At 37.4% G+C, this 16,488-nt stretch overlaps 1 protein-coding gene across 1 annotated transcript in view; it reads left to right on the top strand.

The window, feature by feature from the left end:
- Positions 1–15,902, top strand: part of LOC113650615 (double C2-like domain-containing protein alpha) — a 33,950-nt gene extending 18,048 nt beyond the window's left edge. The window contains exons 5-11 of the mRNA XM_027159035.2: positions 339–448; positions 4,208–4,334; positions 4,775–4,834; positions 8,225–8,433; positions 9,077–9,158; positions 10,123–10,219; positions 13,541–15,902. Coding sequence (XP_027014836.1) covers positions 339–448; positions 4,208–4,334; positions 4,775–4,834; positions 8,225–8,433; positions 9,077–9,158; positions 10,123–10,219; positions 13,541–13,671 — 816 coding nt within the window. The 3' untranslated portion in view covers positions 13,672–15,902. The remainder of the gene's footprint in view (positions 1–338; positions 449–4,207; positions 4,335–4,774; positions 4,835–8,224; positions 8,434–9,076; positions 9,159–10,122; positions 10,220–13,540) is intronic.
- The last annotated feature ends 586 nt before the right edge of the window (positions 15,903–16,488 follow it).

Raw genomic sequence — 16,488 nt, 5'->3', positions numbered from 1 at the left:
GAGGAGAATTGAGAAGCATGCTACTGTATTGTGAGATGGTAAGCTGGTCATTATTTTGGATCGTCCATGACCAGAAGGATAATCACAGAATACCAGCTACACCATTTTCTGTAGAAAAGTACCAAAGGTGACTAAGCAGGATAATGCATGGTCTATTGGATTGTACTTTATCTTGACTTAATGTTTTTTTTTTTATTAGAGAAAACAATTGTCTCTGCTAGATTAAAACCATACATTTTATTGAGTAAGGATTTCAAATGTTAGTTTTTCTTCAGGTAATCCAGTTGGAGATTATGGAAAAACTAATTCTACCCATTTGTCGATGTTTTTCTGTCCAGGCAAACAAGCTGAAGACTAAGATTGTGAAGAACACTCTGAACCCGGTGTGGAATGAGACTCTTACCTACTGCGGTATCACAGAGGAGGACATGTACAGGAAAACTCTAAGGTAGCATAAATATAACCCTCTATACATCCAGCATTCAGGTTCCTTTTCTCTTCTCTGTGGTTACCTGATGATTATCACATTGGTCTGTATACCATGCAGCTTGGGCTGTCACTCTGAAAAACCTCATTACTGCTACCAGTGATGGGATCGAGGAAAAAAACACCTTGTGTCTGGTATACTGGTGTTGGACAAGTCCTTAAATAAGTGTATCCCATATGTTGGCCATTGGACTTTTGGTTCTCCAACTCTGGTTCAGTATCTGCTTCAGGACCAGCTGGTCTAAAAGATGTGATGCAAAAGCAGATACAGAAGCAGGACTTACTTTCTATGAGGTGAATAGCATACTGATATCCCAGCAGTTGAAGCTGTTGGCTAACAAAAACAGGATGTTGTGAGCTCAAACACCAGAGAGTTCAGCCCTTAAACAATAGCTTTAGCCCTCAATGTGCTGTTGTGCTTCTATTGCCAGGCTTAAAAGCTTTCTTAAATGAATGAAACATCTGAGCTGGCTTGTAAATTAATAAGTTAACTTACATTTGACTGAAACCTTCCTGTATATACAGATAGTGTACTTCTTTATATAATAAATAAATTATTAACATAAGCAAAACAAATGATTAAAAACTTGTTTAAAGCTTATGAATTCTGAAAAAAAAATCTGTCCAGCTATTTGCAAAGATGCCCTTTTGTTCAATAAGAAATAGCCCCTGTCCAGCACTACTACAGCATTGTTCCTAGCATATCCCAGACATCTTCTTCATGTCTTTATTATACCAACGGAATGCCCCACTGACTACTTTCTGACCTCTGAATGTCAAATCTGATGACAAACCACTAGGCCAGCTACTGTTTATCCTAGCTCTGCTCCCATGCACACACATAAGCTTCCAAAAATCTGGACATGCTGACATGATGTCCTTGTGTTGGTATCAAGATGGACAGATCAAACACTGGAAAAAAATAAAATGTGTGTGACCTCCATCACAACTTATAAACACAGTGTGGCATCTAATCCTTACTCATGTTCAGATGCTGATCAAAGCCACTGGAACAGATTGACTGATGGCATATTTTTGGATGAAACTACTGGGTTCTGAATGCACGGCATGATATTTTTTTAGATCACTAACTGAAAGGACTACATACTTTCTAGAATGCATATCAGAAGTCATCAAAGAAGAAAGTCATCATAGATTAATTTTTTCTATGTTCATGTTAGATTATGTGGAGCTGCACACACAAGTAGGTAAAATATACACAGGTTACTATAAAAAACGCTAATGTTGCGCTATTGTTTCAACTGCTGGAATAGAAAGCTAATCAAACCCATCTAACCGATCATAATCCAGACTCCATGATATATGCATTGGTGGCAGTTCTTGCCTTAATTGCTGTCAAGGGAGTTGTATGAAGCCTTCAGAGACCCTTCATGTTTCTGCTTCACTCATCTTTCTCTTATACTATCTGTTCTCTCTCTCTCTATCTCTCGTCGAACTGTAGTGACAGATTGAGGTCACAGTTACTTCTGAGGGGCATTTTGTTTCACTGACCCTCAGTGTGTGTGCGTGTGGGTGTGTGTGTTTGTGTGTGTGTGTGTGTGTGTGTGTATGTGTGTCAGACAGCTTGGGGCAGTACAGAATATTCAGAAGATTTTATTTCAGCTGAAATGGGTAGACTTGGCTTCTGGAGATGGGGTGTCCTGACCTTATGTAAAAAAGATATTTAAAAAAATAATGTTATATGAAAAAAAAGATGGCAATTGAAATAAATCTAGATTATGACTTCTTTATAGTGTAGTAACATCCATGCTAATTACTCAGCAGCTTCTAAAATAGCACATGATCCAGCACATAGACGTTTTTTATCATGATTTTAATTAATTTTGTCAAATTAATAAAGTAATGACATTAATGGTTTGAAAAATAAGCTGACAAAGAACTCTTGAAAAAAAGAAAAGATTGGTTTAAATATAAAGCTCAGCACATGTTCCATGACCCCACTGATTGGTTTATATGAAGACAAGTGATTTTGATACAGTATTGACAAGTATCACACAACTGAAGAAAAAAAATAGAAGGTTTTACTGATGCATTCTTGACTCCCCTTGACAGTTCACCACTTTTCTACTCTTTATTAAAATGCTCAAAAGTTCAGCATGTCTGAGAAAATCACATCAGAAAGGTCTACTCAGCATACAAATAGCCACCTTCACACTCCCTTATTCATCTTGAAAATAACCCCTCTGCAGGAGAGCGATCACTTACTTTCATGTAAAAGTTGAAGGATTTTTCTTGCTCTATCCTCACCACCTTTTCAACTCACTCTTTTTCTCATAATGAATCTCTCTCTCTTTTTCTTTCTTACTTTGTTTTCATGTTCCCCAGGAATGACAGGATGATGCACAGCAAATTACTGCCCAGTCTTTGAACCACCATTGCTTTTGCGTGATCAGAGAGTTCCGGAAAGCTGGTGACAAGACCCAATTTTGCCAAAGACAGGGAAAGAGAATAAAAACGAAAGAATCAAGGAGACTGTCTGCACAAAGAGGATCATTAGTCAACATCCAGAAACACTTAAAAGATGAATATTTTTACAATTTTTTTCAAAAAGTCTGCCTGCACACCATTTTCTCTCCACTACATAATTTTATGCTTGTTCAGCCGTTTTCGAATATATTGTGATGATACCTTTTATATATCTTAGTATTCACTTTCTGTCTGAAGTGATTACTTCCATATCAGTTCCACATCATGTAGTGATGGACTTAGATTGGTAAATAAATGATACAACAGTGTTTAAGTGGTTTGTTGGATCAGTGTATCAATGTTTCTTTGATTGAATCAGTCAGGGCTAGAAAAGAATATCCTTTTTATAGAAAGCATAAAAGAATAAATAAAATCTTAACAGGTGAAACCCAGGGCGAGTGGACATTCCCAGCTAATCATTTTTTAAACACTCAATCTACCAGGGCACACATGGGCAACAAGACACACCTGTCAGTCACATGTTCCAATATTTTTGATCACCTGATTTTCTAAGTTTTGAGTGTAGATGTAAATATCAGGAAATGACAGCTGAAATTCCGATATCATTTTCAGCTTTTGATCTCAAACCCAAGAAAGAAAAAAGAATAGGCTTTGTTGTTCCAACACTTGCGGAGGCGACTTTACATACTGTATAACTTGTACTCAATTGAAAAAAGAATTGGTATTGATACACCCTACACATGAAGGACAACCTTATTGCATTTTAATAAAACAAAACAAAACAAAAAAAACAGCCCCCATGCCCCCTGTGATTATCCCTGCAGGCAAGCTCTGCCATAGCACTGGAATAATAAAAGCATGTTTTATTTTAATCACGTTCGATCAAGCCCTGAGGTTTGGGCATTAATGACAAGGAAAAGCTGTTGTTTTCTTACTGAACACAGTGAGTCATTACTGCAACCTAGTTCAGTCTTGATGAGTCTGTGCATGAAGCTTTGGTTTTCTGAACACAGTGAATAATGGGCTTTTGTTTGTTTAGATTATTAATCTCACTTAAGCACTTAATCGAGAGTGTTTGCTTGCTTACTTGCTCTCTCAGGCTGCAGAGAATGCTTGTGGGCCTTCCCATAATTGAGAAGTGAAACTGTAATGAAAGGATTTCCTTTTGTACTGTCTGCTACGTTTATGGACAGTGTTTATGTGATCTGATATGACTGCTTGTGACTTACATTCTCTCTGTCTGTCTGTGTGGCACTATGTCTCTGTCTCTTAGAGTGTCCGTGTGTGATGAGGACAAACTGACACATAACGAGTTCATTGGCGAGTTGCGTGTGGCCCTGCGGCGGGTGAAGCCTGATCAACCCAAGCACTTCAATGTCTGCTTGGAACACCCACCTCCTGTGAGTGTGTGTAGTGTGTATGTGTGTGTACATTTGTGGAGATTTGCAATGCCCAACAGCCTCAACATATAAATTATTCAACCATTTACCAAATGATCAAAGCAGTGCAGGCAGAGAGATTGAAGACCTTTGCTAATACTAACAGAAACCGCACATCTTTTCTCCATTTCCCCAATTATTTTATTATTAACAGTGAGAGCATTATATGTGGCTCTATATTTTTAATATAATGTAATTTTACTTTTTAGGAAAGGTTTTCTAAGAATCTTTCTGATAGTGTAGAAATATTACCCTTAATTTTTACCATTATTATTCAAAGAAAATTTGAGACTATTTCTAAGAGTCTAGAATAATTAACTATCCAAGAAACCTTGTGGCATCTCTTTTTCCATTTAAATGTAAGCCTATTGCATGGTAGTAAAATTATCTCTCTTTCCCAGCTGGCATCTCCTACTGCCATGACCACTGCACTGCGAGGGATCTCATGCTATCTACGGGAGGTAAATATCCATATTCTGTTTCACCTCCTCTGGTTTTGTATGCCCATAAGAATTGACTGAGCTTAGATTTCTCACTACATGAGTATGTGCGGAACTCATGTTCACTGAGTAGGATACTGAGATATGTTTAAGTGTTGGTATTAAAGCATCTCTAACAGTAAGAGGACTTTGTCTGAGGAATGTCTTACATAATGTAACAAGAGATGATGAGGACAAGAGATGATGAAGAATTACTGGGAAAATACTGCATCTTTACATTGCGCTAGTACTTTTCTTGAATGTGCATGGTTACCACAAAAAGATCTCTGCGCTCAGTGTTCCATCACATGTGAAACTGAGAGCACATGTGCATCCTAAAATATCTTGCCCCTGGAAGGCTATAAATACACACATCTGTATGTATGTAAGTGCTGCCTGTAGTCATGAGTGACTCATTCTCCGCTGCTCTCTTGTTTTTGTCTCTCTCTTTTCATTCGTTTTCTCCTCCTCTTCTCCTCACGCTTCTACATTCTTCTGTCTTCCCCTGCATCTGCCTGCCGTCTGTCTTTGTCTGCTCTGGCCCTGTGACAGCATGACACTAATAAGCTACGTAACCAGCTTGTTAGTGAATGACGTTGACTTGGATTTGACTGCAAATAAACAATGTGTTCAATAACATATGGTGCTCCTGTGGTGGGTAGGAGAGGGGGATTGACTAGAGCAACTGAGCGAAAACATTGAACAGACATTCTCTGAAACCAGCTAACATTTTCCATGTAGCAGTATTCTTCACTTAACATCAATATTCTTAAACAAACAACACTACATTTTTAGCATAATAATTTTTTAGCAAACACCAGCATTAACCATCAAATACCACCATTCACCATCAAACATTCACCAACAAACATCACTTTCACCATCAAATACCAGCATAATAAAGCATCACACACCACCATTCATCATCAATCACCATCAAACACTGTTCACCATCCAACAGCAGCATTAACCATCAAACACCACCATTCGCCATCAATCATTCACCATCAAACACCATTGTTTACCATCTAACACCAGAACTAACCATCAAACACCACCATTCACCATCAAACAATCACCATCAAACACCGTTCACCATCCAACAGCAGCATTAACCATCAAACACCACTATTCGCCATCAAACATTCACCATCAAGCACCATCGTTTACCATCTAACACCAGAATTAACCAACAAACACCTCCGCTCATTATCAAATATTCACTAACACCGTTCGTCATCAAATATTTACCATCAAACACCACTGTTCATAATCAAACATTCGCCATCCAACATCACCATTCAATGTGTGTTTTGGATCATTGTTATGCTGAAAAGTCCTCTTCAAATGCCAGAAGTTTCTGTGCCAACATTGTGTGGTACTTGGAGCAATTCATGATTCCCACCAGTTCCAGCTGAAAAAAGCAGGCTCAATGCATTATGCTGCCATCACCATGAAGATGCATCCACATGGGAGGCTGGATATGTTTTTTTTAAAGTTTAGCCAAGCATGGATGTCTATTTTCATCAGAAAAGGCATCTTGGCTCCTTTTGGTCTGTAGCTAAGATAAATACATTGTAGCGTTCATATGTGGGGAGATCAGAACTTGCCAGAAATTGGTGCAGTTCATTTAATATTGCTGTGGGCTTCCCATACCAGATTTCTCCTTGCCTTCTCAATCATTTTAAAGGTATCTCCTGTTCTTAGTAATGTCACTGGTGTGCCATATTCTCTCTGCTTGCTGGTAATAGACTACACTATGTTCCATGGTATATCTAATGCACTGGAAATAGTTTTGTAGCCCTCTCTGGAATGATAACTTTGAACAGTAAGTTCCTGGTGATACTTTGAAAGCTTGTGCAGTAGAAAACAAGCAAGAATGTTTTAAAAAAAAAGTTCATCAAGAACAGCTGAGAGCTACTGTACAGTAAGTCACTTCAGTTGTGTATTCATATGTATTTCATCTGTGATTGATTGGTGGATTCAGAACAGAGCCACATTCTCAATTCTAAAATGGTTTGAGTACTTATGCAATTAAAGTTTATATTATCTTTTTTTTCTCTGAAATGTGTCACTTGGGTTGTCTTTGGTATACATTTTATACCACAAAAACCTGCTGTTTAACCAGTGGTGTATAGACTTTTTAAATCCATTGTATTCAATTTTGTTCCATAACATTTGCATTAGTTTACCCTTTCATTTCTTCATTCTCTTTGTCTCTTTTGCCTTTAGGGGTTCTGGTACTGAACATTACTGGTTCATAAGGTTCCAGAAGGAACCAAGGGAGATCATGTTGACATCACAGTGCCAGAGGCAAAGAGATCAAAGAAAAATAAGAAACCACTTCTTTTGTGATTAAAAACAGTCTAGAAACCCTCAGCTGAAGGTTGTGTTTGCCATTGTTTTGTTAGTTTGCCCATCTTCTCCACAGAAAAAGATTCCAGCAAATAAAAATCATGTAGTTTATGTTTTCACTTCTGAAGTGCTGAAGTAACTCACTCTAACAAGCCAAGTTTGTGAAGTTGAAATGATTCCTCTGGAGGTAGCAGGTGTTTACTGCTGAGCTCATTACTGAAGTCCTGACGTTTATTACATGAGATTTCAGTGTTCAAACTTCATTAGTACCTTCACTGACTACAAATGTAGCTCATGCAACAAAGCTAAAGCTGTGGCAGCGTTGACAATGTCTGCATGTGCAGTCTATTACAATGAAATATGAGATGACAACTACTCAAAAAACAAAAAAGTAATTAATTGGCATATAAAACATTATGAGTAACATAAATGGACTGAAATGGGTTTCAGTCCATTTAAATTGAACTATATAGCATATTATTATTTAAGCCTTTAATTATATACTTAATTACTCAACTAATAAATGATGAAACCCTCTATAATATCACACCTCTTAAAGTAAATCTAAAATGTGTTTGTTTTAAGACAGAACAATAACTAAGTCAAAAATTTATTATCAAACCAATTAGGTAAGTAAATACTCCACTGCACTTGCCCAGTCTGTTGTTGTTTTTATTTGCTAGACATGTAATTCTTTAAGATAAACTTATGATAGCTAGTTAGTAAATTGCATTAATGTGGCTTTAATATGCATGAGATTGAACTTGGCCATAATTGTCAAACTTATTTTTGGCACAAAAAAATAACACAGCCCATCAGCAAAACATCTTCATCATGAAGCATGGTAGTGGCAGCATCATGCATTGCTATGTAACATAATTGGTTTACTTACATTCTATTTGTACCAAGGTCAATGAGCGGTTACTATAGAAACAATAGCATTGTCTAAAAAAGGTAATCAACACTTATTAACCAATTTATCCTTACAACAATCTTTGTGTGTGTGTGTGATTGCAGTGGGAAAGTGAGCAGCAGCGCAGTTTGGAAGAACGTGGCCGGTTGCTGTTGTGTTTACAGTTCCTGCCTCCAGCTAACAATCCAGAAGGTGGCGATGTTCTTTCAGAAGCTAAAGAAAAAGCGAAGGGTGGTTTGTGCGTTGGCGTCAAACGCTGTGCCCATCTGGCAGCTATGGATGTCAATGGACTGTCCGACCCCTATGTCAAAACGTGAGATTTTTTTTTTTTTAATTACTTACTTACTGTCAAGCACCAATGAGGTCCATCAATATAGAGACTATATATATATATATATGATGTAGCTATTGTAGCTTCTTAGCATTAAAGCTATCCATATGCATTTAAAAATGGACGATCCACCGGACTTCAGTGTTGAACTTGAGGATAAGGCTAAACCTCAGTTAAAAATTTCACTATGCTGGAGTTTTAATCCTTATGTAGTAAACACATACAGTGAATAGGGAGCTTGGTGTCATTCAATATACATTAGATTTATTGATATTTATATGCATTTGAATGCCCTGTTTTAAACACTTTTCACACAAAATGTCATATTGTCACACCTTGGAAGTGTGTCATGACACAACACCCCTGTATATATTAACACACACACACAGAGACACACACACATCACATACACACACATACACACACACACGAATAAGAGTAAGCATGCTTGCTGTATTAAGAACATGTTAAAAACAGTGATGGGGTCATTTGGAATATAATACAAGCTATTTATCCTTCATTAACCAAGGATCTCCCTCTTTATCTTTGTCTCTTCACATACATACACACACACACACACACACACACACACACACACACACACACACACACTTACCAATTACAGGTATCTCAAGCCCGATGTGAAGAAAAAATCGAAGCACAAGACAGCTGTGATTAAAAAAACACTAAACCCAGAGTTTAATGAGGTATGAATGCATGCGTGTGTGTGTGTGTGTGTGTGTGTGTGTGTGTGTGTGTGTGTGTGTGTGTGTGTGTGTGTGTGTGTGTGTGTGTGTGCGCGGACGTGTGTGTGTGTGTGTGTGTGTGTGTGTGTGTGTGTGTCTACATGCATCTGCGTACATCCTTGCTTTTCTTTGTATTTTACATATGCATAAGCACATGGTTGAAATGTCAAGTACCAGATAATGCAAATCAAGCGACAGAATTAGAACAAAAACACAAATTGCTGCTACTGCTCAAGAGACTTGCATGCTGTGCACCTCAATGTCATTCAAATGTTACTAAAATTTTACCAAATAACCATTCTTTTCACGTCTATGTAGTAGCCAAGAAAGTCTGTTTTTCATGAATTAGATTTCATGAGATTTTGTAACCCATTAGCATGAACTATATGCTAACTAACTACAACAACATCAACAAAAACACAATTTTATCTAGCTTGCAGTCAGAATTTTTCAGAAATTCTCTTTGAAATAATCCACAGTAACATACAATATTTAGTTAGCCATTAACCTTAACATGTAAGAATCAAGAATTTTGTTTCATACATAGCTAGTTAGCTAACATGCTAGCAGACTAGCAATAATATGCTGTCATATATTCAGAACTCATGCATTTAGCTAATCTAATTGTAATTAACTTATATACAGTCAAACAATTTTTATATACATTTATGGTATATTTGCTGTAATTGTTAACAATGTGACTTTTTTCATTTATATAGCAAGGATTTTACAGAATGTGTTACATAGCTAATGCTAAAAACACACAACATAAACTCTTAAACATGGATATACATTAATGTGTAAATCCATTTGTATTACTATAAGAAGCCATGTTGGGTATTTTACAAATATAAATGTGTAGGATTTATTGAAACATATCAACTCTAGTGTCCAGACGTTTCAGAGTTTATTTTATTTCCTGCAGGAGTTTTTCTATGAGATTACTTTTAACGAATTGGCGACTAAAACACTGGAGGTCAGCGTGTGGGATTACGACCTGGGGAAGTCTAACGATTTCATCGGTGAGTGGAATTCTAAACCACTCTTACTGAATTACACTGAAAAAAAAAACATTTACAAAACACTATTAATCTTTGCACAGGATTTGAGCATGCATTTACGAAGCCCTGTAAAAATCAACAGCACGAGCTCCCTTCTGTGTTTTTTTTCAAACCTGTGTTTTTGCAATGGACAGTTTACCACTACACTATTTTATCAGAGCCAACATATTTTAATTGGTTTACGTTAGTACATTGATCACGCTCAATGTATATAATTCGATCTAGTAATTAAAAAACTTGTTTAAATTTAGTATAAGCAAACAAATTTTGTTTTATTATCTTAAGAACTGTTATATTTTTATGCAAACTATTTGTATCTTTTCACTTTATACTGTATGTATGTATGTATGTATGTATGTATGTATGTATGTATGTATGTATGTATGTATATTGTTTAATTATTGCTTTTTACTTTATATTAGATGCTCACCCCACACTCATGTCTACACTGTTTTATATACTAATATATTTGTCATTTTTTGACATAGCCCTACTACTGTATACTATAATTACAGTACACAAACACTATATTGCCAAATCATGGAATTCAGGTGTTCCAATCACTTCCATGGCCACAGGTGTATAAAATCAAGCACCTAGGTATGTAGCTAGGCTAGCTACAAAGTTGCTCTCAGAAGCTCAGTGAATTCAAGCATGGCACTGTGATACTGTAGGTTTCCTCCTGTGTAATAAGTACATTCGTGAAATTTCCTCACTACTAAATATTCCACGGTCAGACTTCATGTGACATGGATGAGCAAGATTGGTGTGGAGGAACTTGATTGGCCTGCCCAGAGTCCTGACCTCAACCGGATGGAACACCTTTGGTATGAATTAGAGTGGAGGCTACAAGCCAGGACTTCTCATCCAACATCAGTGCCTGACCTCAAAACACTCTTCGAGAGTAATGGTCAAAAACACACTCCTAAACCTTTGTATAAAGCCTTCCTAGAAGAGTTGAAGCTGTTATAAACAACTTTTACCAACTCTATATTAAATCCTATGGATTAAGAATGGGTGTCTCAAAACTTTTGGCAATATAGTGCATGTGTTAAGTTTCAGTTTAAGGCTTCTGCCTCTCTGAGATGCGAGCTCACCACAGCTTTATGCATCAATTAGCATGTGTTATTTAAAGTGAATTTTACTTCACCTTCTAAATTAATTTATGCAGCTACTCTTTTTTTTACATTTACATTTACATTTACAGCATTTGGCAGACGCCCTTATCCAGACCGACGTACATAAGTGCTTAAATCTCTAACATTGAATACATTAATGCTGGTTCACTAGGTTACATACTTAAGATACCATGAGTATAAAACATTTGTTCAAAGTTAATGAAAAAGTATCAAAGGTTTTGTTTTTGTTTTTTTTAAATGCAAAAGATGAGGAAAGAAGTGCTAGTTGAAGTGTTTCCTGAATAAGTAGGTCTTCAACCGCCGCTTGAAAATAGCCAGTGACTCAGCTGTCCGGACCTCTAGGGGAAGTTCATTCCACCACCTTGGTGCCAGAACAGAGAAGAGTCTTGTAGTATACTTGCCTCTTACCCTGAGAGATGGTGGAACCAGTCGAGCAGTGCTGGTAGATCGGAGGTTGCGGGGTGCAGTGCAAGGAATGATGAGGGCTTTGAGGTAAGAGGGAGCTGGTCCATTTTTGGCTTTGTAGGCCAGCATCAGTGTTTTGAATCGGATGCGTGCAGCTACCGGAAGCCAGTGGAGGGATCGCAGCAGCGGGGTGGTATGCGAGAACTTTGGCAGGTTGAAAACAAGCCAGGCAGCTGCATTTTGGATCATTTGCAGAGGACGGATTGCGTTCATAGGTAGACCGACCAGCAGTGCGTTGCAGTAATCCAGTCTAGAAGGCTGGATACATAGGCTGTGGCATCTGAGGGTGGGAAAGAGAAGATAAGTTGTGTATCATCAGCATAGCAGTGGTAAGAGAACCCATGTGATGAAATAACTTCCCCAAGAGAGTGAGTATACAGGGAGAAAAGAAGAGGACCAAGTACTGAGCCCTGTGGGACACCAGTGGAGAGTCTGCATGGAGCAGATGTCACTCCCATCCATGTTACCTGATATGAGCGTCCTTCCAGGTAGGAGGCAAACCATTCCCAAGCTGATCCGCAAATCCCAAGACTCTTGAGGGTGGATAAGAGAGTCTTGTGGTTGACCATATCAAACGCTGCTGAAACGTCAAGGAGGATAAGGACGGATGACAGTTTGGCTGATCTAGCAGTATGTAGCTTCTCAGAGACATCCAAAAGGGCTTTCTCTGTAGAGTGAGCTGCTTTAAAGCCAGACTGTTTGGGATCTTGGAGGTTGTTCTGTGAGAGATAGACAGACAGTTGATTATAGACAATGCGTTCAAGAATTTTTGAAAGAAATGAGAGAAGTGATACCGGTCTGTAGTTACTGATGTCTGATGGATCCAGAGCAGGTTTCTTTAGGATGGGAATAACCCTTGCTCTCTTGAAAGTAGTTGGTACCTGACCAGATGCTATGGATCTATTGACGATAGTGGAAATGAAGGGCAAGAGGTCTTGTGAGATGGTCTGGAGCATAGTGGTAGGGAGTGGATCCAATGGGCATGTGGTAGGATTGCAGGACTAGATGAGTTGTAAAATCTCTTCTGCTGCCACAGTTGAGAAATGTGACAACAAAGGTGTAGGGGAATGCATACTCTGAGATGTAAGTACAGTCGGGGCTGAAGTGAAGGTCCGGCAGATTTCCTCAATCTTCTCCTGGTAGAAAGAAGCAAAGTCTACTGCAGTCAGGGAGGACGGAGAAGGTGGAGCCGGGGGTTGAGCAGAGAAGAGATGATGTTGTGGAATTTCCGAGGGTCATGTGAAGAAGCTTCAAGCTTTTCCTTGTAGAAGGAAGTCTTGCAGAAGTCACATCTGAGGAGAACTTGACAAGAAGTGTTCTGTAAAAATCAAGATCTGCATTTTTAAACCCTCACAACATTTTCGCTAAACTGCACACTCGGTTGATTAAATAGTAGACACAAATTAACACACACTCTTTCTTAAGTTTGATTTTGCTTTCTTAGCTTCCAAAAACAGGGCTCTTCTAGGATGTTTTGGTTAAGTAAGTGTTCTTGGCTTGCAAAAAAAAGGGTGCTTTAAGGGTTATTATCTCTTCATTGGATTAATTAAAGTTTCTTGGCTGCCAAAAAATTACACAACTTCCACTTTGTAGGGTATTTCATACGGTAGTCAGTGAACCCTTAAACTACTTTACAGTGTTTATTTTGTAAATGTCTCCACGTTTTTTTTTCACGCAGGGGGTGTGTCTCTAGGCTGTCAATCACAGGGTGACGCCCTGCAGCACTGGATCGACTGCTTGAAAAACAAAGGTCAGAAAGTCGAGCGCTGGCACACACTGACCAACGAACTGCCTGGATCTACTTTGTAGAAGACAAACGGCCACCTTTTGTCTTACGATCCATTTCTGATTGGATGCCCATCCCTGTCAGTTAGTGGCAGGGGAATATGGGTAACCAGCATGGGGTGATGCTGGATTGAGTTCAGACTGCCGGAGTAGAAGTTTAGAAGTTGGAATTATTCACATTTTAATGTGGATGAACTTAACATGTGTCTGGGAGCAATTTTTAAAAATCATCTTTATTTTAATTCCGTTATCTTTGGGCTTGATTTGCAGCATGTTCTACTCTATCATTATTCTGATTTGCAAAGCAATGAACCTGAAGCCTACAAAGCATTAATTTTTTATTTTTAATGCAATCATTTCTTGCAATAATGCGTTGTTTGGTGATGCTTCCAAAAAATTCCTTCAGAAGTGGTCTTAAATGAAAACACTGAGGTGGTTGTACTGTAGTTTGTCATTTGTTTTTTCATCGTGCTGCACGCTGCTGATTTATAACTAACAATGTCTAACAGAAATCCTCCCTAAATGTCTGTTTATGTGCATTGTTGTTGTTGGTGCTCGATGTGTTCAGTATGGCTCCTTACTTTACAGATCTTCCTTATGGAATGCCACCGTCCCCGTAATCGCCCGTGTTTATGAGGATGTTCCTGATATGCAGATGTTGTTATGTTTACTTTCAGAATTACTGCCTGCTTTTTTGTCTGTATTTATTAAAGTTGTGCTCTGTGATTTTAGGATCATCCTGTTAACCCTAACCACAGTGCAGGGGGACCTGGGTGGTAATTTAAAATGACTGAATTGGGGAGAAAATTGGGTCCTAAGAATAATCTAAGCTAGTTTCTATGTAGGTTACTATGTTAGAGGGTAAATAAACATTCAAGACTGGACAATGATGAATGCTTTGACTGAAGTCCATAAATGTTTATTTGCCCTCTAACATAGTATAACAAGAATGTATAGCCTCTTGAGTTTATAGTATCATGAAATCCCGGTTACTGTTTCAAACAGTTGGTTAACCAGATTAACATTTATACTTTTAAATCATTAAAACAGTTTCACATTAACTTTAACTTGCATTGACTTTGCTGTTAAATAAGCTAGTTGCAACAAGGAGCTCACATTGATGTATGCCAGTTAAACATTAATAGCTCGCTAACCACTGAGCACAGCAATGTCTAAACACTTTCCTTTAAATGCCTTCATCTGAGAATCAAATGAGGTCAAGAGATAGAGCCTCTGTTACAAGGTTCAAAATGAATTTTTCATTAGAATTTTAGGTTTTATTTACAGCAAGAGAAGCACAATTCCATATACCAACTTCATTCAAATCTACTGAGTTAGTTTAAAGTGTAAAAAAGCTAGCTATATATATTTATAGTATGTAGATTAATGGACATATTTACTGAAGAATGATACATCATTTTGTGCTAAATTAGAAAACATAGACTGACTAGCCAGCTAGGTCAGACTATAGTCACTGTTACACTCAACAACAAAAATACACAATACTGATGGATTACTGATTGATTATTGATTACTGTACACAATATTGATGACAAAATCTAACCGTTTCAGTATATATTTAACTTTATATTGTCATTACCAGAATGTTCATTTAGCTACCTATTTATGTAACTAGGCTATGTTTTATAATCAGTTAATTCGGTTAGAGATAAATAGTTCTATATCAATTTATTCTAATTTACTACACAAAAAATATATACTTGTTTACAAAATGCTGACAGGAAATATTCTCTTAACTTTTTTCTTGACATTCGCTACACTCCCATAATTCCTTAAAGCAAGTTTCTCCACATGATTTATTGAAGGAACAAAGTTAATTACAGACTCCACCTTTTACTTCAACTTTTTAAAAAAATACAGCAATTCTCCAGAGTTCAAATTCTATTCCTTCAATCTTTCACTCGAGTGGTTTTCTTTAATGGCTAGCAAAGATTAGCCTTGTAAGCTGGACAGATACAGTACGCTACAAGTTCATGCTGTGTTATCTGGTTTATTGTAACTACAGAACAACTCCACACTCAGATGATTTGAGATTACTCACATTGTGAAGGATACGAATGTAAAGTCACAGAGCGCCTCTTCTCTTTTTTTAATCAGTATTATAAAGAAATTATAATTTAAAATATTAAATTACAATATTTAAACCTCTATTTTTTGGACTGGTTGTACAATTTTAATTTACCTTTTCATTTTCTGAATGGAGCATGCTAATAAATTTAATGTGTCTGTGTGTTTCTATGTTGTTATGATCCTTATAGGGAAAAAAACTGAAAAATATGATGCATTTCTGTACACTGGTTGTTCATCGCTGTGTCTGGAATGATGCACGAATGATCCGTGTTTTCTGTTATGGACTTGTTCTTTGAATTTCAAAGACTTTTCTGAAATTAAACGTGTATTTGCTTTAGACATGAGCAGTGTTCATATAAATACAACCTCATTTTCAAAGATCTCTAAAACATCTGTACATTTTTCTGTTTACTGTTCATTAATACTATTTTTAAGAAGGTTAGAAGTAAGTTGTAATCACCATCATCATCATCATCATCATCATACTAAGGTGCTTTTTTTTAAGGTGCTGTATTGTTAAGGCCCTATTAGACAGATCTTTAGTTCCTTTAATTACTAAAGATCTGTCTAATAGGGCCTTAACAATAGAGGTTAAGACACTGCTTTAGCGGTTAAGATAGTGGACTAGGGAGGGCAGTGGCAGCTCAGTGATTAAGATGTTGGATTATTGATCAGAAGGTTTAAATTCCAACACCCCCAAGCTACCTCTCCTTTGCCCTAAAGCAAAGCCCTTATCCATAATTTGAAGTA

This window comes from Tachysurus fulvidraco, chromosome 8 (genome assembly GCF_022655615.1).
Source record: "Tachysurus fulvidraco isolate hzauxx_2018 chromosome 8, HZAU_PFXX_2.0, whole genome shotgun sequence".
Classification (NCBI taxonomy): Eukaryota; Metazoa; Chordata; class Actinopteri; order Siluriformes; family Bagridae; genus Tachysurus; species Tachysurus fulvidraco.
Note: the sequence above shows the minus strand (reverse complement) of the source record. Positions and strands in the feature narration are given on the sequence as shown.